Source organism: Epinephelus fuscoguttatus, linkage group LG5, assembly GCF_011397635.1.
Source record: "Epinephelus fuscoguttatus linkage group LG5, E.fuscoguttatus.final_Chr_v1".
Taxonomy (NCBI): Eukaryota; Metazoa; Chordata; class Actinopteri; order Perciformes; family Serranidae; genus Epinephelus; species Epinephelus fuscoguttatus.
Window position 1 is genome coordinate 6,389,815 of NC_064756.1, and position 24,797 is coordinate 6,414,611.

A 24,797-nucleotide genomic window follows, 5' to 3' on the forward strand; every position below is an offset into this window, starting at 1 on the left:
CTCTCTTCTCGCCCGCTCAGCATCAAACACATGGAGTTCCTCATCTGTATGCTCCGGCTCAAACAGGTATGGCTCTGGGTCTGTGTCCGCTACAAGAAACTCTTCAAAATCGCGTTCAAAGTCGTCCATTGCAGCTACTATAGTCCGGAGATATTGCTAGGCTAAATAAACAGCTGAGCTCTGTTTACAGGCTACGCTGTCAGTCAGTGTGCGGGCTGGAGATTGGTGGAGCAGAGAGGGGAGGGGGTCCCCACTCGGTATGGTAAACGAGTATGTGTGTATGAAGCGTGTGTGTTACGGCAGAAGAGTCAGAGTTTGGGACGGAGTCTTTTACCCCCTGGAGTGTTACCGGAGTTTTTGGAGTGCTCAAATAAACTGGCCCTTTTCCCGAACTTTTTCCCAATTGTGAATAATTATATAGAATATATACAGGTTTTTTTCTGTTGCACTGTATCTTTTGCCGTTTGTACTTGCTGATTTTTATTTATTTAACTGTATTTTCATTGTGAAGCACTTTGTGACTTCCAGCTGTGAAAGGTGCTACATAAATAAAGATTTACTTACTTGTACACATTTAAAAACAGCATTTGCTTTGTGATAATGCAGAGTGTTTGTACTTCAACTTAACTCATATTTCAGTGACAAAAAACAGCTTCAGACAGGTTTTATACTTATTCTGACATAATTTTTTTATTTACATTTTATACTTTTACAAAAACGACTCTTTAATAACAGGACTGCAAAGCCAGAACACTAGCAAAGATTCAGAACAACCATAAACTCTAAAATACAGAGTGGTCTTGTCAGTTTTGAACAGCCAACTGTGGAATATGATCCAGTTAAAACACTCAACACCACAAACGTCAGTTCTCCCTATACAATGTGCAGGTTGCATTACTATCTGGGATGTTTTTGTACAGTTTCTCCAAACTACAGTTTAAATACAGTATCAAAGACACAAAATACAACATCTGTCTCAAAGCAGGTTGTAATCAAGTAGCCTACAGTATAAAGAATATGCAACATAGTATGAGTGTATATACTGTATATTTATATATGTACACACACTGCAGACAGTCACAAAGTGAAGACTACCAAGGCCCCCCAAACTCCCAAACTAAGCTGTTCTATTCACATTTAACAAGAATATCCAAAGATGCCATGAAACAGCAACCATAATACAAAAGTCACCAAAAATATATATGCTATTATGAAGAGCTACCGTGTTTTTTTCTTATATTTTCCTACTTTTAAATAAACCATAAGGACTGGAAAACATATACAACATCAAGTGTACATTGAGAAGGCATGTCCTGTATATAATCAAGATATCTTAAAACATTGCACATAAAAGGGAGAACGTACAGAACAGAAGAGGGCATGCTGAACAACAGATCAAAGCTACGCTGGATGAAGAGTCATCGACAAATAAGGCCTTGACAGAATGCATCAAAAACTGAAGACATGCTCTCCACTTCACAGAACGATATGAACATGCAACTTCCGAAAACAAACAGAAAGGAGCTGAATAGAACCAGTCGTTTGATATCAAAGCTTTGTTCCTTGTTTCACAGATCAAATGGGGTCCTTGCCTATTTGATTCACCTTCAGTCACATTTGAGTAAAACAAAATTATACATTCTTTATTTCTTGTTTTTGTTTTTTTTAATATATATATATATGTATATATATATAATTCACCATTCCAAAGACAAAATGAAATCTTTTTTTAAAACAACACCTGTCCATTTATTGCACACCATTGGTTCACAAAAATATTTTGGGCACTTTTGCGTTTCGACAAACAGCAGCATTTCATTATAAAAAAGTCGTTTGAATACAGACACCAAACACAACAGATGAAAAGCATAATGTACAAATGGAGAATAGAAAAACGTGTTTTTTTTTAAAATTTGTGATATTGTGCAACTAGAGTTAATAGGTCCGTTTACTAAGGCTAGCCTCTTAAATGCACAACATCATACAGTGTTTTAAGGGGCGAAAACAGCAGGACCCCTTTGCTAAATAGCATGGACCACTTAGAATGATTATCTCTTTCTTTTATGTGCAATTACTGATTGCCATGGCAAATCCCCAATGAGATAGAGAACATTTGGTCCTGTAGGAAAAAGCATGATTTGTACCCAGATAAAAAGGGCAGATGGCACAACTTTGAAAAAGTGACTGATAGGATGGCGCAGGGTGACGAAGCTCTTATTAAGACAGCTCTCAGTGAATTTCAATGATCGGGACGTCCTCGTCACAACAGTATTCATCGTTACATTTACAATCAACCCTGTATGTGAGGTCTTACATCCTGCTGGGATAGTCCTCAATGTTGGCTCTTTGTACAACTTTCAGGGGGCGACAGGAAATCAAAAAACAACAAACCCAGTCACAGTCAGTAGCATTCAACTCATGGGTTACGACCATGGGTGTCATTATCTTCTAAAATACAGGCACAACAACGTCCAAGTAGACAATTACAACCATGTTGGCACTACACAGGTAACAGGAGTTGGAAGTTTGACCCATAAAAAAGAAATTAAATTAATAACGTCAACTGCCAAACCGTGCTCTCAGTTAAGGTAACGACAAGCTCTCGCCTAACGCAATATATTTATCATTTACAATGATTCAACTCACAGTATTTGCATTCACTCACGAGCACGCTCCTATTGCTTTTAAAGCAACATTATCACATACCATCTGTTCTGACTGTAAACCGGCCATCACAGACAGCCATCATTATCTGTTTGCATCACTTCCTGCTTCCCCGGCCGCAGACGTAGTTACTTTTTTTTTTACATTTTCATCAGGGAATTTTTCACAATGTAGTTTTTCCCCTTTGTGACAACTTAGTTTTAAAAACAAAAAAACAAACAGAATGCTGGTGGTTTAATCCACACCTAGAACGTAATCGTCGTGGTTTTTCACTCACAAAGTCACACGAGGATGAAACTTTCAAAAGACAATCATGTTGTACCTAAGTGAAAACATCACTTCAACAGTCATGCAATATCCTAGAGTATAAGCAGTGTACCCGTTGGTAAACCAGGACGACCGAAAAAATTGAAAGCCATGTCACATATTAATACTCAGAACACAAACAGACCTTAAAACTGAAAATAAAAGCCGTTTGACAAACAGGCCAAAGTTCAACTGGGATGAAATGCTACATTATTATTATCTTAGAGCCCATTTGGGAATGTTCAGGGTTCACACACGCTTTCATGGACACAATTTCAGGACTTTTCGATGACTTTTCAAGGACTTCCCATGACAAACACCACCACACTACGTCACATATACACGTAACGTCTAAAAGCAGAAGGTTTGGAGTCATGGAGAATGAGAACCTTGTTAGTTTTCAATTTGTATAAAGCATCAATTAAGTTGTTTGAGTTAATTTGCCTTACTTGACGTTACATGTCCTTCGATGTGACTATTCCACATCGCAATGCCGATGCTGAAACGAGAGCTATGTCATGCCCACGGCTAACTTACATATAATAAATTCACCATTATATTACATAATGTGGAAGTTTATCCCCAGAAACCTATTGTAACAGTTATCTCAAGGCAACTGAATCGAACTCAACTGGACTTAGTTTTGTCTTAGAAGACGTTTCACCTCTTCATCAGTTCATGTTTTTCTGACTAGGCTGGAACTAGTCTGATAAACTGGTGTGGAAAAACCCAGGTGTTTAACCTCTGAGGAGGTCTTCACAAGGCCAATGATGTCATTGGTTAGTTAGTGCTCCAATGGTGTGTCAACGACGGTCGTTAGAGTCACATGAGGCCATTTGTGAACGACCATGTCGTTCATGTGACTCTAACAACTCCAACGACCACTGCTGCAGCAGGAGTTTCAACGACCGTCGTTGACACACCTTTTGAGCACTAACGAACCAATGACATCATTGGCCTTGTGAAGACCTCCTCAGAGGTTTTAAATACCTGGGTTTTTTTCCACACCAGTTTGTCAGACTAGTTCCAGCCTAGTCAGACAAGCATGAACTGATGAAGAGGTGAAACGTCTTCATGGACAAAACTAAGTCCAGTTGCGTTCGATTCAATTGCCTTGAGAGAACTATGACCTGTATAAATGAGAATATCCACCTGTCTACTGTAACAATTAATTTCATGACAAACAATTGAATTCCAAAAGTTTTTTCCAAAACCTTAAATGATTTTTGTACGAATTCCGACTTTTCCAGGCCTTGAACATAAGATTGTGAAATGTTTTTCCATGACCGTGGGAACCCTGAATAAACCACCACGCTCCAAATTTGTGTGTCACATAAATTTCAGTCAGTTATTTTGTTATCTACTGGGTTGGATTTTGAAACCAAAGCTGCATCAGTGCTGATCCAAGTTTTACTAAACTCCTTGCGTTTAGTTTTTTGTTGGAGATGTGAGGTTTGATTTAACAACAGTGTTCATTTAAAAAGTTAGAAGAAAAAAAATCACTTGTATTAGGTCAGAAAAATGATATACTGCACAAACGTCTTAAGGGAATACTCTGTCAATATAATTTCAAGTTTTAAACATTTAAAAAATGAAATGTACTGTGTTCATGTAGATAAAAAGAAATGCACATACACACACCAGACATATCATATTTCACAACACCCAACATACACAGCATTCAAATAGTAAAACTACAGTACAAGCTATTGCAATATAGATAATATTGACATTTAACAGTTTGCCTATAGCGACGGCACTGAAGGAATAACACAGTCTCTGCCCATACAAACTAGCATTATCACTACAAATGAAATACAATGTTTGTTTTTTTATATTTAGCTCAGTTTGCAAAGACTTGATTTGTCACTGTTGGCAAAGTCAAGACCTCTTTTTCCTCTACACGTTGCTTTGTTACAATGGGAACTCTCAGGCACTTTCCAAAAGTAGGGCAAGGCTTGGATTTAACAGACCTCAAATTGGCTAAGACAGAAATGACTTTAGATAGTGCTGCGTTCACGTCATATGGGAAAAATAACAACCTTCCTAAAAATGACTCTTGAAAAATACTGTTCACTAGCTTCACTTGAAAAATACCACGTTGAAACTCAGGTCTGGTGTTGGAGTGAACCTACTGAAATCTCACGGCACCAACAGAGAGACTGCTTCAGTCAAGTTTCGGGGGAAATGATTTCAGAGAAAACAAAGAAATGTATCATTTACTTTGCTGGATTTGGTTTGTTCTAAAACAAGAAATCAATAAGTGCAATCTGTGTTGCATGTGGAAAATCATCATCAAGGCAACTGAAGTCTTCAGAAAACTTGGCGTCTTGATGGCTTCACATGAGGTTTCAACATGTCCACGCGTCCGAGTTGTCCCTTACAGCCGCTGGGGCGTCTCAACACATATTCCCATATGACATGACTGCAAAATAAGACATGATGGGCAAGTAGAAGGCTTGAATCACTCGATGGTAATGGAAGCCAGCTCCTTGGCCTGGGCATGCTGCTGCTCTTCTTCAAACACCTCCGGGGAACTGCCTCCTACACTTGTGTCCATCTTGGTCTCCTCTGTCATGGCGGCCCTCTCGTCGGCGTCCATCTTGAGGGAGGCTGGGGCTTCCAGGGGGTCCAGGGGCTCGGGTGAAAGGAAGCCGGAGGAACTCTCGCAATTCTGGGTAGAGGAGGAGACCTGGGAGATGACAGGCATCTGGACTGAGGAGGAGGACGAGGCTGCAGTGGTGGTGGAGGTGGAGGTGCTGCCCGGGTAGACGGGGTGATGTTGGGACTCCTCTAGCTCATACTGGACTCCCAGCGCCTCCTCCTCTTCCTGTACCTGGCTCAGGTAGTCGGGCACGAGGAAATCACTGCAGTGACGAAGACAATGAGAGGAGTTCAATGTCCTGTTGTTTACTACCTCATGTTTGCTTTAAACTGCACATGTTGACAATTTAAAACATTTTCACAAACATACATGAGACAGAGACACAGATTTCTATATCAGAGAGAACTGATAACTAGAACCTGATCAGTAAAAACACTGTCAAACTGTGATGTTTAATGTCTTCAGGAATCATTATCTAAGTAAGTTATATTGTTGTCCCCGTTGTTTGGCTGTCTTTTAACAGAATGCCTCAAAATATAAGAACAAGTGTGATGATGTTTAGTGGACTGACAGACCTTAGGCCAAGTTGGGATACAGCTGGGTTCAGACAGTTTAAATTTTAACTCTAACCAGAGAAGCAGAGAAGACAGAAGGAGATGGTGATGGCTGGATGGCAGCCCAAGATTTGCAAAACTCTTGTGAGCAGCTTCATAATTTTCTTGTCTCATTTTATGGTAGGAGTGTGACTAGGGCTGGGCGATATAATGTACAATAAATGTATGATATATCGATCTATTTTAGAGCAAGATATAAATTTAGACAACACCGTTTATATCAAGATAGTGGGTGCAGTTACATGATGGCTTCTCATTCGGAATTAAATAAATCGGAATAAAATCATTCGGAATTAAAGTCTTTCCAGGCAGTTTACATGGGATATATTCATTCCAAATGAGGGTTTACACGAGAGATCAGTTTAATCGCCTTCATTCGGGTCCGCGCAAGGTTTGGGGCAGGGAAGGTTTCTGACTGGATAGGGGGTGGGGCTGAAATTGTGTGTTTACGTTTACCGGAAGAAAACACTGTAGTCCTCGCTCCGGATAACAAGATGCTTGACGACACTGTTCTTAGTGCCTTTTTCAGGCTTGTTTTGCTTACATTCTTGAAGCAGCAGTACGACAACAACCTTGTTCTGCTAATGCTTCGTCTGTTGAGGAGGAGAAGTGAGGTAGAAGGTTGAAGAAGGGAGGTAGAAGACTGTGCTGTGGCAAATGGAAACCGGTGAGTGCAACGAGTCCGACTGCTCTATCTCAGCCTGTTGCTATGCGCGCTATATACGTCATCGCGCCAGAAGGGCACGGAAACGAGCATGCGCAGAAAGAACAGAATGAACTTAAAGAGGAATGAGTGTATACAAGTGCAAGAAATTCTTTCATTCGGAATTAGAAACGGAATATTCCAGCCCCTTACATCGGATTGAATTTTCAATCACATTGGCCATTTTCATTCTGAATTAGGTGTTTGCACTTTTAATAGGAATGAACTTTCATTCCGAATAAAAAGGGCATTAAACTGTCCATGTAAACACACTCAGTGTCAAGTTGCCTTACACAATACATACCAGTGAGCATCTCTCTTCTCTCACAAGTTCTTCATCAACACTCAGAGACACAGAGCTGCTCCTCTGTTTAATCTGTCTCTTCATTTGTCTACAGTGTGACTTCGGTCTATAAGTTGCATGTGCTACGCTAAATCAGTCTGTGAGATGAATGAAGTTACCGCAATGGTACACGTACACGACAGCGCTGCACTACTAGTTTCTTGTGTGTGTGACTAGGGCTGGGCGATATAATGTACAATAAATGTATGATATATCAATCTATTTTAGAGCAAGATATGAATTTAGACAACACCGTTTATATCAAGATAGTGGGTGCAGTTACATGATGGCTTCTCATTCGGAATTAAATAAATCGGAATAAAATCATTCGGAATTAAAGTCTTTCCAGGCAGTTTACATGGGATATATTCATTCCAAATGAGGGTTTACACGAGAGATCAGTTTAATCGCCTTCATTCGGGTCCGTGCAAGGCTTGGGGCAGGGAAGGTTTCTGACTGGATAGGGGGTGGGGCTGAAATTGTGTGTTTACGTTTACCGGAAGAAAACACTGTCTATAAGTTGCATGTGCTACGCTAAATCAGTCTGTGAGATGAATGAAGTTACCGCAATGGTACACGTACACAACAGCGCTGCACTACTAGTTTCTTCCTGGTGGTTGTAGTCTATTGTGTGACACTGAGTCAGCGCCTGTTTGCAGGCGACAGATCGGTTTAAAACATTCAGCGACAGACGTTTCATATACAAGACGTGTATAACGCAGACAAAGTGTCTCTTGCTCCTTCCCTCCTTCAGCCACTCTGTTGATGCTCTGTGCATAAATAAGATTAACAGCCTAAATAAATAAAAAGATTTAAATCATTTTCCAGCCCTTGATTAATTTGAGAGGCCACAGAAAACAACTTTAACTCCCCCCACAAAGATTTTTAATTGTTTCAACCCTGCTTGATACCTTTATACTCATGTTATAGTTTAGTGTCCTGTGCTGCAAACATTTAAACCTTTAAACTACTTGTTGAAAACATGAAAAGTCTGAAAACTGTGCAGCACATCATTAAACTGTTTTTCAACATTTCTGAGTCCAGAATTTTTTGTGTGGGCGTAACAGTGTGCCCGGTGACGCACCGGAGTTGTCCTTAACATAACCTCTTCCCTACTATATAAATACTACGTCATCACTGAATTAAGAGCGCATAGTATTAGTGTCGGTTCTTGCGCCCACCGTGCGTCAGCAGTGAGTTTGCTACGTGCCACAAGCTCTCAGAGTTCTTTTAATCTAATAAATAAGTCAATAAACATCTCTGTTAAATGACACAATCATATAAACACAAGTCAAACAGACGTCACCGATGTACCTTTCACTCTCTCAGCCTGAAACAAACAGTGAAACCGAAGAGGCTCTAAACGCCAGACCCGTGGTTATCGGAAGATCTTCTGTTTCTGGTCTGGCAGTGACGTTATTAACCATCTTGCAGCGAGCTATCTTAGCATAGCTGCTTTCCAGTGTGTCTTACTGTAGTATAATGCTTTGGTTTGGGGAGAGGAGGGGCAGACAGGATGTTGCCTGCTGTGTGCTGCCTTGTTGAGCACAGTGGCACTGAGAACATTATATTGAACACAGTTTAAGATGTAGATCTTCCACATTTAGTAAGACAATTTAATTTTTATTTTGTACAGGTACAAAAAGCACTTGGTTAGGGTTTGAAAAGAAAAGGATTTAAGTGATCGCTTGAAACATGAAATCTTGCCAGAGTTTTTGCAAATCTGGGGTTACCATCGAGACAAGGAGACTTTGTTCCCAATAAAATATGGCTTATCTGAAGGACCAAAACTAATTTCATTGAATTAATATTAATAATAATGACTGTAACATCAAGTGTAGCATATCATTTCAATCTAGACCAGGATTTAAATAAACTGCTACTCCTTCCTAATCCCAATCCCGATCCCCCCTCTCCATCCCTACAACGTAACTCCCCCTTTTCTGTTATGTCTTTTGGTTTGGTTGAGTTTTGTGTCTCTTAGTTATTGTCTTTTGTTTATCAATTCAACTGTCTGGAAGATAATAATAAAAATTTTTTTTAAGAATTTAAAACTCCAGCAACACTTAGAGTACACAGAACAACTTCATCGTAGGATCAACAGGTTTTGGCTTAAGGCCTTCATCAGGGTCAAAATGATGAAGGAAACATTGCAGTACATTTCTCATCCATTTCAGTCAGGAGCCCAAATATCTAGAAATATATCTTCATACTATTTCATTAGAGCAAGACGGTGAGCATTTATTAGCATATTAGCATGCATTTATAAGCATGCTTTTGTGCAGATGATGGTGCAATACAACAAATAAATGTTCACCATCTTGCTCTAATAACAAAATAGTATAAATATGTACATCCTGGAATTTATGGTCTGCAAATGTGTGTGGACATGCACACTTCCAGACTGCTAGACCTTACCAACAAACTAAAGTACACAGAAAGGTGCAAGTTATAAACTGCAGGGATCAGCGGGAGACGGAGGAATATGGCAAAGAAGATGATCATTAAACAGAGTTCTGGAGAATGGATATTACAGACTGTCTAAATGTATCAGACACTTAAATTTTCAAGATAACTGAACCAAATATAAGACTGATGGTAGAAACACAGTGTTACATTCAGTGGTAGGTTTAAAGATTTGTAACATCAGAAATGTGGAGATCTTGAGGGAGAAGAGCTCCAATCATTGTGACAAAAAGAAATCAAAATAAAGATAAATGAAATTAGATAAATATTTGCGGGAATTAAAGGTTCACAAATTCAAATTTAAGACAATTTAATGACTTTTAAGGCCTAAAATTTCTAAAATTTAATTCAAAAAGTTTTGTTTGATTAAAGTAAAAAGAATTTGTCACTCTTTGGTTTAACAGCTGGTGTCATTGAAGGTTGATACCTGAGACTAAGCTGCCTCTAGTGAAGGGTTATCATGTTTGAATATCACCTACAGACAGATTGTTCAAAATACCAAACCAGAATCTGCCATCTTGGGTGGTACCAATTAGTGCAAATGGCCACAACAGGCCTAACTGAGGAATCTAAGATGCACTGGCAACAACTTTTTGTGATGGCTTAAGTGTAATTAGTGGATTAGGGTGGTTGTTTCCATCAAATGTTGCCAACATGTTTAGTGGACCAGAGGATTATGTGTCAATACAAATGCCTCATATAACGCCCAATTAGAGAAACGCACATGGATAAACAACCATCTAACATCCACTAACACTGAGATGAGTGTTGCCTTAACTCTTAGACGAATTTTGAATATATACGCTTATGTATTCCCAGGGTGGCTCGGTCCCTCCTGCTCTTCATGTGACAATACTCTACACAACTACATTTTAACTCCTAGGTCCTTTAAAATGTGTGACTGCACAGTGTGACCATGGCTGTATGTATCAGAGTCCCCTGTCCTGCAACTTAACATGTACAGTAGGGATGCACGATATATATCTGTCCCATAAATTATTGGCCGATATGGGGACATTTTCATACTAATGCATTATTCCGATAACTAAAATCACAGCCAGTAAATAGCGCCGATAATACAAAGCAAGACTGCTTTCATTGACTTAAAGTTGCAGTGGGTAGAAAGCCTGAAAACGGTTGATTTTTGAGTCTCATCTAAGTTAGGTTTCGTTTGTCTCCGCCCTGAGTCCCTCCTACCAGACGAGCACGGGAGTATTTTATCCTACTTGGTTCTATTTCTTCCTCTCTGGGAGCCTCAGCTCTCCCTCACCGCGCAGCAGCCCTCCCCATCCTTCCCTCACGGCCCTGCACATATATCCCCGAGGCTCGGCTCTCCCTCTCCGTGCAGCAGCCCTCCCCATCCCTCCCTTGACCACTTGATTTACATTATGCTTAGAGGATATTGTAAAATTTTTACTCAATTATACCAAAACAATGTTGCCTACTGGAGCTTTAACAAGGGCAGCATCTACACACCTGACATGGTGGGTGGCGGTGCACGTACCTTTAAACTTGGTTTGTGAGCTGCCAATAAACACAGAGAAGAACAACAACTGCAGCATGATGTCAGGAGGGCAAAACATGTCGCAGTGTGAACGTCTTTCACAGTTCCAGAGAAGACAACAGGATTGCGCCGAGGATCTGATTTCTGACCTCCTGACACAGGTTAGACACAGTGGTGAAGGACCAGTGTTAACACAAGCTAATTAGCAGCAGCGGATACTATCCAATACCAAGATTTTAAAAGGCTCGACTCTGTTGTTAAATTTATTAATAACCACTAGCCACGAGATGCTACAGTTAGCAATTATCTGTATCTGTGTCTGGACCTTTATGCTCTGCCATTTCTCCTCTAATCATCACGCTGTAACCTGTGACAGGCTGTTATGATACCACAACTATCACACAGTCACATATATGGAGTTTATTGTCGAGCTGCAAGCGTCACGTAGGTTTACATTATCAAATCTTAATGACAAAATCATTGGACGACACCGACTACTGTGTGCGCACAGTGAGAGAGGAGAGGGAGAGACGCTGTGCTGCTGCCAGAGGAGCCGCTGAATGAGTTCCCTCTGAGCGGTAAGTCACTAAAAGAGTCTGAGAAGTCCGGGGCTGTTCATAAAACATTCAGGACGCCACAGTTTATTCCACACTACTGAAGCTGCTCCTCTTTGTGGAACCACCGCGGTTTGTTGTTGTCGTGGGTAACAGTATGACGTTTGTAAAAATTATGTTAAAATATTACACCGTTAAAATCATGAACGAGATGATATGACACAACCCTGGTCTCTCCTTACAGAAACAGAGAATTAAACAGTAACACTAGGCTCCATAATCTCCCTCTGTCTTACCATTAACTATAAATTTAATACTGATTAAAATTCATTTCACTTTAACATCTTTGTATTCATTATGTTCATCTGTAGTTTAGGGTTATATGGGTGCAGACATAGTGAGGGTAGGCCTGATTATTGGCAGGTATGGAAAAGCCACCACTGTTCTTTGTATTTGTTCACACTAGTGATGTCAGTCAGGTTTGGTTAGGTCAGAGCTATAGAATATTTTCTCACTACATCGTAGCCTTTCTTGCCCTCAGGTGAACTTGAACTACAGACTATACACTTCTCTTTAAAGTACAAAAATGTGAAGTTATTGGTTATCCTATCAATTATAAGCCATGAGAGGCAGGTAGATATCGGTTATCATGATCAGTGCATCCCTAATGTAGACTATGAAACACAGCAGGACACAGAGCTCAGTATCCAGAGTAAATAGTTAAGGTCAAGTGTAACTGTCCTCCGAAGCACAGACGACAGCTGAATGTGACATAGTGTTCTGCAAATCAGCAACTCCCCGGAAAAAGAATACAGCATAGTTAACATATCTTTTTATGTGAAGACTGAGGATGGCAGTTAAGAGTCTGACTGGTTTGCCAGAGAATTTTCCACACTGTTATGATCTCAGGCGTAGACTTTCTACTATAAAACTCTTGAGGAGTCAATGGCCCATTTGAGTCCTGCCGACCTGTGAGGGCTTGAGTTGATTAAGAAGTGGAAAAGTCTGGGAAATAAAAACACTCTTCCACTTTATAAAGACACTGTGTTCTGACTTTCACGAGGCTGTGCGGGCAGAGCTGCTGATAAAAACAAACAACCCACTCATTTGGTTGAAACAAAAATGATTTAAGTTGTGTTTTGCAGCTATTGTAAGGTCCAATGTTTGAGAGTGTTTGAAAGGTGAAGGTGTTTCCCTCATGAGCAAAGAGCAGGACTACACAGTGAGTGATTTAAACAACACTAAAGGTAAGGTAAGGTAAAGCTAAGGTGTTTTTGTTTCCAACTGGGCAGTGTATTCAGAAAACCTAACTCATTTCATATTGTGTGCTTGACTTCATCCTCACATCTCATGGAAATTCATAGTATTTACCATCTCTTTGCAATGTTAAAGGAATGATTCAACATTTTGGGGAATACACTTATTCGCTTTCTTCCTGAGAGTTACATGAGATGACTGATAACACTCTCTCTGAGTGGTATTATCCTCTTATTTAACTCTTGGGAAGAAAATGAATAAGCCTATTTCCGAAGATGTCAAACTATTCCTTTAAATCAGTGAAATTAAAACTCCCCAATAAATGCAGTCAAATACTTCAGGTACACTTGATCAGAGCATTTGAATCAATTGCAATCATCTCAAAACAATTCTACACAACCAAAGTCATCAAAGGAAAAACGATCAAATGAACCTCAGGTATTAGAATCTGAACTGAATTGTCTGATCCAGGTGAGATCTGAGTAAATGATGGGGGTCAGCGTCCCCAGACTCCTCACCTGCTCTGGAAGTAGTTTGCTAGTTCGGATGCCTCATGGTTCAGACTCCTCAGGTGTACAATTAAATTGCCAGAGTTGGTGAACATGGCCCCGCACGTTTTGCACTCGTAAATCCGCGGCTTGCGGATTATGTGTCGGGAGACCCTCATGTGGTGCTTATATTCACCGAAGGACGTGAATGTGGCGCTACAAATCTGGCACCGGAAACAGCGTTTACCTTCGTGCTTCAGCCGATGCATCTTTAGGGAGTAGGCCCGTGTGAACTTTTTCCCACAGCGGTCACACTGGAAAGGCTTAATGCCTGGGGGGAGAAAAGAAAAATACTGAGTTCAGTTGATCTGTGCATTAGCATCACCAAGAAGCAACATCTGGGGCTCAAACTGCAGTTCCTCGAAAATGTAAACCAACACATGCTGATGTGTGGTCACCTTTTTTCTCTAATAACATAAGATCCATACATTCAGGAGGTTTTCATCACCAGCCAAATTATCCACAGAGGTCTCTTCCTCTCCAAAACAAACAGACCAGGAGATTTAAACCACCAGAAACACCAGTGTGTTTAATGTTCTGTAGATATAACTTGGTGGAGAAGCAGCAGTTGTGATTTAGTACCCTTTCAATCTCAGGACATTTGCTGAGCTACCAAACCTGTTTTCCAATTTCACTTAACTTATGATGTAACAAAATATTTGAAATGCAAGATGTGTTGTAATATGAGTGAAGAGTGCCAGCACAATAGTTTGTACAGTGTTTTCATGAGCTAAAAATAACTGAGGACAGAACATCCAAAACATCTTATAATGGCATTCAAAAGTTCCCTCGAAATTTCCTAATACGCAAGATGCACAGCCTGTGAATGGGTTTCTCCCCCTAAGATAAATCTTTTACTTTTTTTAAACATCGACTCACAGTGGATGTAAATTGGCGGTTTTTTTCTTCCCTAATAGACACTGAAAAAGACGTAAATCTTAATGTGACAAATTGATCCAAATAAATACAAATGCCCAAAAAGCCTTTACTATAATGCATCATAGAGAAACTCTGAAGTTACATATCATACAGAGAGTGTTATAGGTTTAGGGAGTACCGATACATGTGCAGAAAAGTTGTATGAAGCCTTCTGTGTCTCCAGAGAGAGCTGTATGAAGTCTAATAAGTGATGTCAATTGAGCCAGCATGAGTGGGGCTGAGAACTATACGTCTAAAAAGGCATAATACACCCAAATTTCCCATGTGACTCTTAGTGGACAAGTGGCATTATGGTACTGGGTTTTGATAAGTTAAAATGCCTGGAATATATTTGACTTTTCTTTTTTAAGACCCAGACACACCAAACTGACTTCAGAGAACTAGTGGCGATGAAGGCCCCCTGCTGCCTCGCTTGAAGTCACCGTGACTCAGCCAAAAAGTGGCACAAGAACACACCGCAAAGACTATGACCGACGACCAACCAGCATGTATATTGTGTGCCTGTGTGAGAAGAAATAACTCTCCACACCATCAGACGGCGGTTGTCTCTAATCGTCATTCAAAAAGGGAAACTGAAAGACCATCTTGACGCTAGTTAGCCAGTTAACACATTATCAACACAATCCAGTGTTGAAAGAACAGAGTATATTTACCGTGTGCCAGTGAACAACAATGCAAAATGTCACCAAACAGTTCTTCTAAAGAGCTCAGTGACTAAAGAAAAATAATTTAACTTGTATAACAAGTTTGTTTTGGTCTCATTCCCTCATGATGTTAGCTCTTTGTTTACCTTCCTCACTTCCGTTTCTCTTCTCGTGTGCTGAGCTGAACTGCCAATCAGAGTGATTTCATTCACCGACGGGCTTGACGCCCATTAAACATGCTGAATTGGGCAAAAAAAGCAGGCCAACAAGGAGTAACAGTGCAGGACACATTGCACCAACTAGGGCGACAGATGCTCCCCAACGGCCTAACACTGACTGATGGCCAATTGCCGGCTTGGTGTGTCAGGACATTTAAACTCCATTTGGAGTCAGACAGTGTTAAATGAATGAAATGCTAAATGCTAAATTAAAGTACTCATCTAAACATCTTTTTATCGTCCATTTGTTCTTAGAATCTGCAAAATAGCTGTCTGGTATTGGCCAAATGTATTAACATCTCTGACATTTGTCTGCCTTTCTGTTGATCTGGGTCAAATAAGGTGATTACATCAACTATATTTATCAATGTCGTAATACAATGAAATGTGAAAATGTCCCGGGGCGGCTGAATGTGGGTGAATGAATAGACACGGCTTGTGATCTAGTGTTTCTAACGTAAATTAAACAAGATGATGTCACACTCTGAAGTTGCCCAAGGTAATTTCTCAAAGCTTGATTCAGTTTGAAGGTTCCACGTACCGGAGTGTATCAGCATGTGCTGCTTCAGGTTTTGAATGCGTGTGAATCTGACTCCGCAGGTTGGACACTGGAAGGGCCTGTCGGGGCCATTGGTGCCGGGCCTGGCTGAGGGGCTGATATAGAGGTGGTATGGATACTGAATACCTTCTAACCTGAAACACAAAGAGAGGAAACATCAGAGTGATATTCATACAGGGACAGCTTCATTTTTCAACATTAACTAAGAGCACATACAACTTAAATACTTAAAAATGTTTATTCTCATGACAAGATAATAACTCTCCAAGATTCATCTGCTTGTCTACTTGCATATGTTTTTAGGAGAAACAGGACCACTATGAATTTTAAGTCACTGGTATACTGAAAGAACTAGAAATACCACCTCTGCACACCAGTCAAGTTGCTTTTACAGTTTACATCCATGTCTGTGAAAACATGGTGGCTTCACACACATCTTCCCCCCTGCAGCACAGAAGATCTAAGCAACCAGCACAGTTCCTTGGTGGACACCCAAGATCAGGATCACCAATTCAGTGTCTGACGTCTGACCTCGTGAATAACGGCCAGAAAAATGTATTATATGGAGCATTATGATGTCATAATGACCTTGGAACACCAAATTCTGTGCAGATACTCATTGCAAAACAGAAGTGTGATATATTTTAGAGTGTGAATTTTCTATCCCATGAACAAAAGTAGAAACAAACATCACATTACGAACCAATCAACCCGAAATCCCCCTCCCACCCACCTTCCCGAATGTCCTAGTTGTCTATTTGAGTTAGAGAGTTAATATAGGAGAGAGGGGTCCCAAGTTTTGTGGAATCTTTTCACAGATCCTCTGACCGTGTACGTGATGTTTTTCTAGGTGGAGAAAAGACATTAAGTCCTTCAACTGTAGCAATCCGCACCATTTGGCTATGAGGGCAGCAAACGCACCGAAATCAGCTTGGTATTTAGTTAGCCTGCCCTCAAGAGGAGACACACCAAAGACAGCAGTAAGGGGACATAGACTCGGTTCATTCTTGAGTCCAAGTGGATGATTGTGCCAAATTTGAGAAACCTCTTTCAAGGCCTTCTTGAGATATCACGTTTATGAAAATGAGACAGATACAGACATGAAACAGATACAGACATAAAAACATTTACTTTGACATGTCAAGAAACTAACTCTACAAGGGTAATCTCCTTGCATGCTTAGAGGCCATAGCTAGAGAGGTTTAAGAGGCCAAAGGGTTCACTATAAATTATGTCAAGTGACCACTGCAGGCCTTTCTAAAACTCACTCCCACTCTGTCTTTGAGTGTCACTCTGACACCTTCACAGCTGAGAGGATAGGTGTAGAGCATAAACACAGCAGCAAGCTTTGGGACAAGCTTCCCTCTCTGGGGCGGAAAGAGGAACTATCGTAACTTTTCGTAACCATGCAGAAAAACACAGCTTAATCCAATTCTGTGTTCTTCAGATGTATTTGTAGCACTCATATTTAATTGTCTGCATGACAATAGGTAGTTTGAGCAGGTTACGTTTGTAAGGGTAGTCGAACTTTATTTGTACGGAGGGTCTTACATGACGAACTCAATATGGTGTTGCACATGGTCAGTAAGACAACATCAGTGCAGACTCGCTGTTGGAGGGTTTTGTAACTCACTTCCACTCCTCACTAGTTGGTTTGGGACGGCACTCAATGTGGTGGACCCTCAGCGTGAACGGAATGAAAGTGGATCAGGAGAGCGTGCAGGGGGCGGTTTGGGAAAGGCCCGACATTCAGAGAAAGCTGTAAGATGTTTTGTAACAGTTGTTTAACACTGTGAAGTTGGTAATGATGGTGATGTGCGTCAGATTGGTTGACGTTCATGGATTTCCCGTTAAATGCCACGTTACCTTCCACATAAAATCTTTCACTCATGTTTGTGGCTCGAGGCTTCCAGCAACCTGCATTCTTCATATTATAGTTCATCATGTCTCTGACATTTCAACATGACATCAAAATTTATGATCTAAACAGGTGTGGCTCAGACACACAGTTAGGAGGTCTACGTCTATATATTCTTTACTGCTTACGACGTGCCTCGCTGCAAGTTGTAACAGACCACGATACCTTTCATCGTCTTCCGCGTGGCCTCCAGTGTTAGAGGTGCTCTGCATTGACGGCAAGCCCTCAGACACTCCTTCATCCATCGACCCTGGAGAGAGGAAGAAAGAAAATTACTAATGTGTGGCTGTCTGCTGAACACCTGACGACAGAAGAAAGTCTAGAGCATGGTGGATGGGGGTGACCTGCAGGTCTTTGGGGGCTGAAAACAGCTTTAAGGATGGACGCCGCTAGATTCAAACTCCCTGTGCAATTTAACCGTGATGGAAAAAAATGCATGAGTTTTAATTTTTCTTTTCATTAAAAGGTCTGAGGGAGGCACGTTTTACAAAGCAACACAGCGCTAACTGGGTCAGGATGCAACCTCTGTCATAACAGTGATAGATAGAGTAACACTGATGTGTGACTGAACTTCATCCATGGAACTACTTAAGATGTCCCGTTCCCCTTAGTAACTACCTCTCTCACGACAGAAGTGTAGTTTACAAAGGTGGCACATTTATCATCAAAATTCTTCATCATTCTTTTATACAGAGTCCTTGATTTCACAAAGACATGCTTGTCTCATGTCTAAGGAGCGGACATGAATTTGGTGGCAGAAATAACGATTGTTGCGAGCACATTTCATCAGCTGGAGCTAGTAAGCTAATGCTAAAACGCCATAAGCTGAGTGAACAGCCTGCCTGCAGCTGGGGTTTTTTCAATGATTTTTTTTGACAAACAACTTATAGAGTCCTCAATGGTTTTTTAGGTTAGGCGGTCAATTTGAAATGCTTTGGATCATTTAAATGGAAAGAAATATAAAAGGAGTCTAGCCCCACCTATAGAGGAGGACTGTGGACTGATGAGGAGCTCCTCCTGGACCTGTTCGCTCCCTGGCACCGTCTGCTGGTCACTCAGCGAGCTCTGGGAGGCACTGACCGGCTGCGAGGACGCCTCTTGGACCTCCTCATCACTGAGACGCTCCACCTTCACCCTCACATCTTCTTCCTCTGCCGGCACTGGCGACGACACCGCTTTAGAGCTCTCACACGTTAGGAAGTCACTGAGCCGCCGGCCGACTACCACCTCCGAGGTCCCCGGGGTGCCCTGCTCTAAACAACGCGGGCTCTCCGGGAGCTTTGATTTGTCTGAGTGGAACCTCCTGTCGATACCGAACGGGAAAGTCCATGGGAAGGCCAAGGAGGACTCCACGGGCTGGGCTGTGCTGTCTGAGAAAGAAGGGGATGGGTTGGGGATCTGAGGGGAGGTGGTGACCATCTGTGTAGTGCATTTAAGCGGACTCTCCGGTGATGCCATTGTTACAAAGCTTTTGCGTTTCCGTCGCGATTCGCGGCATATAGGAACGTTTCTCTCCATCACGCTGCAGTCAGACGAAACAGGTGACACGCTGCCGTCCAACGGCGTCAGGGCACAGTTTGATGAGGCGCTCTCTGGTGCTGATTCATGCGGTTTGTCTGCCGATATATTGTTATTGTTGCTGTTGTTACCCGGGCCCCACAGAATACTAGACTTCATGAACTCTGAACATGTGCTAGCAACAGCAAACATCTGCATGTAACTCGCAGCAGCCAGAACGTCGATGATATTCTCCGTGCTGATGGAGAGGGTGGACGTGTAAGCATATTCCAACAGGGGAGCGAAGCCACTGACGGTCACGTGATGAAGATCCAACACAAACTTGTCCTCCTCCTCTGGCCGGCCCACCAGTTTGGAGCGGAAGAATTCACTGCAGCAGGCCAGGACTACTTTGTGGGCCAGGAAGAGCTTGTCTTGGACCCGAATGGTGACATCACATAAGTGACCCTCGTTGCGCAAAGCGTTGAGCTTCTCCAGCATCTCCTGGCTGTGGGAGGTCGAGCTGTGGGTGAAGGTTTTGACCCCCATGTTGGAGTCAGTTTATGACTGTGTACAGGAAATAGGTCCTGCAGAGAGATGGGAGAAAAACAAAGCACTTTCAGTTTTGCAAAATCTAAACCACATGAACTGTATCTCAGGAATCAAAGATCAATTTCTGGTAGGAAAAGAAAACGTAAAGATGGTTATTCTTATGTGTCAAATCCTTCACATCATTAGTGTTTGTATAAAGCAATGTTAATGTGTCTAATGATTAACTAAACGAAATCCAGCCTCAGCAGTTAAAGAATCTGGTGTGAAATAACAGATGTGAGAGTGGACTCTCACTGAACCACTCCATTAGAAAACTAAGAAGACAAATAAGATGTCAAATAGCACTCTGCAAAACACCAGTCCCACGGTAGGGACAGGATCGCATAAGGCAAGTGCATTGTGGAAGGCAGTGGGTGTAGGTAGAGAAAAATACTAAGGTCCTCTTCGAGGGGAAGGCAAGGTAAGGGGGGGTGAAAGCTGGGTAGGGAGCACGAAGGACAAAATGCCAAGTTATGTAACAACAATCAAAGCAGATGCGCAGCGATGCGAGCCAGACCCATGTGGAGGCCAGTGCACTACAGGATGCTCAGCAGCTGTCTGCGAGACATGTGGATTCTCTGAGGCATGAGATTTTCCATCAAACAAAAGCTCAAGTAAAGGGGCTCTCGCAGGGAGAGCGCACTCCCCTTTACACACACACACAGACCACAGGAAAATACTCTTGGGCTATGTTGGCCCAGTAAAGGCAAAGTGAATTATAGACCAGGGCTGCGGAGGTGCAACAGGAGAGTGCCTAGTCTGCACCAGCAAACAGGGCTGAGAGAAAAGAGCTTAGATTCCACCCTGGGGTTTTCTAAAGGCTGAAATGTCTCCTGTTGGACAGTTATTCAGCTACATGATCTCTATTAAGTTCTTCCTGACAAAGAGGAATTTAGAGTACATGAACTTGAGAGAGCAATGATGCATAATAAACAAAACGACCTGATTTTTATAAAAAAATAACACGTCTGGCATGAATTACATCTTTAAGAGAGGTCACATTCATACATACACGAGTATTTTACATCAGGGTTTCAGACATTTTCATGGACAAATTTCCAAACTTTTCCACGACTTTTCAGGGACCCATAATAATCTTTTTTTCTTGACCCACTTGCCTGGAGTTTTTCAAATATATCAGACTTAAATTCTGCTCAAAGAGAATTTCAACAAGCAGGCATATTTGATATGGAGAAACTGAAGGCAGGGGAAAACAAATGATAAATCATACAGGATTTTAAAACATTAATCGGACGCGTATTAGAGCAATGTTACATCAACAGCTACAGAAAATAAATTTACCTTTTGTTACATTACATTGAAGTATTATTCATTAAAGATTAACGCGACAATGTCATTACACAAACAACAAAATTTGCTGACTTTTCCAAAACTTTCAATGATTTTCCACACCTGGAAATGTGAAATTCCTAGTGTGCCATGACCCTGGGAACCCTGTACAATCATGCTGAAAACTTTGCTTTAAAAAAGTAAAAACACATACATTTTGCTTCATCTTTTTCTCCTCATTCCCAGTTAAAGAGTATCTTAAATATTACAGACCATCTAGTGGCTTAAAAATATGTAACTATATATATATATATATATATATATATATATATATACACACACACACACACAGGGTTCCCACACATTTTCCTGGACAAAATCTTAAAACTTTTCCATGACTTTTCATCAGGCCTGGCAAATGTTACTAGGAAATTCAATGACTTTTCCAGGTTTTCCATGACCGTGGAAACCCTGTACAATCATGCTGAAAACTTTGCTTTAAAAAAATTAAAACAAATACATTTTGCTTTATCTTTTTCTCCTCCTTAAAGACAATCTCAAATCTTAAAGACCATGTGGTGGCTTAAACGTACATAAGGGGCGGAAATTATCAGTCACAGGCCCCACGATAACATTTTCTATTATCAGGATATTTAAGTCACGACACAATATTACTGCGATTTTAAATGCCATGCAATATGCTGAGTATTGCATTAACATATATTGCAATATATTGCCTTTTATGAACTGCAAATTATGCCCCAAAGCAAAACTTGTATATCTGAGATAAGTTTTCAGTTTGTTCATCTCACTTAAATCACTTTTATTACAGCAAAATGTATCTAGTGGACTGAAAATTAAATTATTTCTATTAGACTAGTAGGCTACCAAAAGTTGAACTTCTAAAAATCAATACATAGCGACCATGTTTTGATAGAATAATGCCCAGCAAAGTATCTTGATACTATACTGTAATAAATAAATAACCTGAATTGATCAAATGACTTTTTTGATAATGACATTCATGAGGAAAAAAGAACATTTTATTTAGCTTCTTGTATGTGATGACTGGATCATGTCAAAGTTTATGTTTGTTTCACTTCACTAAACTGAGCACCTTTGTTTTCTTCTTTGAGTCAGACAAAATAAGCTATCTGAAGACATCACTGGGCCACTTGTTCTTACTTATAAATAGTTTTATACACTCACAGATAAACAGATTGATCAATGATTGTGTAACTAAGAGTCAGAAGCAACAGTTACACACTATCCCAGTTCACTACAAAATACCATGATGGCGATGGAGCAGAGGAGGCGTAGCCATCAACATGGTACTTCTACTCTGTTTACATCACGTAGGACAGTGGCCACAGGGCGCTGGGGCTCAGACAGGCTGCCACGGCTGGTGGACAGCGTGGAAACAGACGGCAGACAGCCTGTATGTATACAAGGCATGGGGGGTTAAGTGTCTGGTGAAAAAGATGCTGAACAAACATGTTTGCAACAACAATCACAGCTCAGCAAACACTAGCTAAAAGAGTCACGCCGATACGTGAAGTCAAACGGGAGATTAAAAGTACATCCGGTTTTAACTTTCAAGATAAAAGGCAAGCCCACACTGAATTGCCTTTTAGCTGATGTTATTCAACACACTTGTGCTGATACATTGAGGTGACATTATGCCCTACGTTTAACGTAACTTAAATTGAAAAGAAACTGATGAAAGGTAAGTAGAAAATAATTCTAATTTAAGTCACTCGCTTTATTTTGAAGCCGAGTCAGCCTCATTTGCCTCGTTTGACCGTGGATAACCCTGGAAACGTCGACGCAGCACATTAGCACCGTTAGCTACGAAGCTAGCGCTAGCCGACACAACACATCACTGTTAGCTGGTTCCTTTGCCTTTAACACCACTTATAAAACAGTGTAGCCGTATTAAAGTACACACGTGGCGGACACCGTTATCCGTCAGACTGTAAGAAGGGGCTTTACCTTGTGTGATGCGGCCCGTGATGTCGGCTGGGCCTCGGGATGCGAACAGCTCAGCTGACAAAAAGCAGCGTCGGAGACAGCGGTGCGCCCTGCCGCTTCACTCCGTCCACTCACATTCCCTGCGCCTCTCCGGCAGTTGTCAGCCTGCCAGCCACCGAAAGTCACAGTTTAATTAGCGCTCACATGAATTCACATCACAGCGGGCTGAGGTTGAAAGTTTCCGAGGTGCTGTTTTCATTCCTTTGTGCTCCCCGCTGTCCTTTCTGCGCTCTATTTGTATCCCCAGAATGCACTGCGCATCTCACGGTACTGTACAGTAAGAAACAGGAAGTGTCACATGTAGCTTCATGTACAGCACAACTCACACACTGACTGCTCACTAATTCCCACTGTTTACATACATTTCTATACTGTATATGAACTTCTGTACACCTGTTAGTCTAACCATAACATGCACAATTAGAGTTTGCCTGTAAATTACTGTTCCTCATATTTTGATACAGGTAACTTGCATGTTTTAATCTATTCTCAATTTGGGGAAAAGTCATTTACACCTGTCTCAATTAACTGACACGTTAGAACATGTGTACATATTGCCCAAAACCCTTTTGTAATTGTCTGGGGTTGCAGCAATAGGTTTCCAGGTATTATACCATGATATAAAGTTGAAGATTATCAAACCGTCCTCTTAACAAAATGTTTTCAAAATGGTTTCAAGTTGCTTTGATTATAGGTATTTGTACAACCAACAATATCCCTTCCATTCACTCCTTTAGGTGTTGTTCTGACTGATAATATTATACATTTTGTAATACTGTGATATCATGAGACCTGGGTCAGTTATCGTACCGTGAAAATCTCATACTGTTGCAACCCTATAACTGTCTAATGTTTCTTGACTTGTGTCTTGTGTGATATAACTATATCCTTTTGCTGTAGAAATGAAATAATAATAACTTTATTTATACAGCACCATTAAAAACAAAGTTTGCAAAGGGTTTTGACGAGCAAAGCAAAAGCAGGCAAGCAATATAACAACAGAAAGCCAAACAGTCCTACCAAGCATAGGCCAGACAAAACTAGTTCAGACAAAGTTTAAAAAGGAGGACAAAAAAAAATGCAACAGGCAGGACACAAAATGTGAGTAAAAATGAATATGAATAAAATGACCAAAAGCAATAAAACAACAAAATAAAATAACTAAAACGTAAATAAAACGAAATAAAAAGATAACATCGCATGAAAGCAAGTCTTTAAAAATGGGTTTTAAGAAGTCATCGATCCTGCGAGCCTTATCTCCTCAGGAAGGTCGCTCTTAAATGGAAGAGGCCCTGATGGCAAGAGAACGGTCACCTTTATATTTAAGCCTCGACTTTGGAACAACCAGAAGGGCCCCATCTGAGGATCTTAGGTTACCAACATGCTCATATGGTATCGACGTTCCTGTTATTTAGCATGGGGCCAGACCCACGTGAGCTTTAAAAGTGATCAGTGAAATCTTTAAATCAATTCTAAAATGCACAGGAAGCCAGTGGAGAGAAGCCAGGACTGGGGTAATGTGATATCATCACATCTTTATGAGAAC

The 24,797-nt window shown here is 41.0% G+C and overlaps 1 protein-coding gene across 3 annotated transcripts; it reads right to left on the reverse strand.

Annotated features, from left to right (window-relative positions):
- Nucleotides 1–3,718: 3,718 nt before the first annotated feature.
- zbtb44 (zinc finger and BTB domain containing 44) lies at nucleotides 3,719–23,497 on the reverse strand. 3 transcript variants are annotated; one of them, XM_049575493.1, is made up of 7 exons: nucleotides 23,213–23,497; nucleotides 22,511–22,656; nucleotides 18,823–19,926; nucleotides 18,008–18,092; nucleotides 15,907–16,058; nucleotides 13,535–13,835; nucleotides 3,719–5,837 (listed from the first exon to the last, which is right to left on the reverse strand). In XM_049575493.1, exons 3-7 carry the CDS (start codon nucleotides 19,886–19,888, stop codon nucleotides 5,435–5,437), a joined length of 2,007 nt encoding a protein of 668 aa, XP_049431450.1. In that variant the 5' UTR covers nucleotides 19,889–19,926; nucleotides 22,511–22,656; nucleotides 23,213–23,497; the 3' UTR covers nucleotides 3,719–5,434. The 3 variants fall into 3 exon arrangements, with proteins under 3 accessions (XP_049431450.1, XP_049431449.1, XP_049431451.1); XM_049575492.1 differs by lacking the exon at nucleotides 22,511–22,656 and having other exon boundaries at nucleotides 3,720–5,837; XM_049575494.1 differs by lacking the exon at nucleotides 22,511–22,656 and having other exon boundaries at nucleotides 5,672–5,837; nucleotides 13,752–13,835.
- Between the last annotated feature and the right edge of the window lie 1,300 nt (nucleotides 23,498–24,797).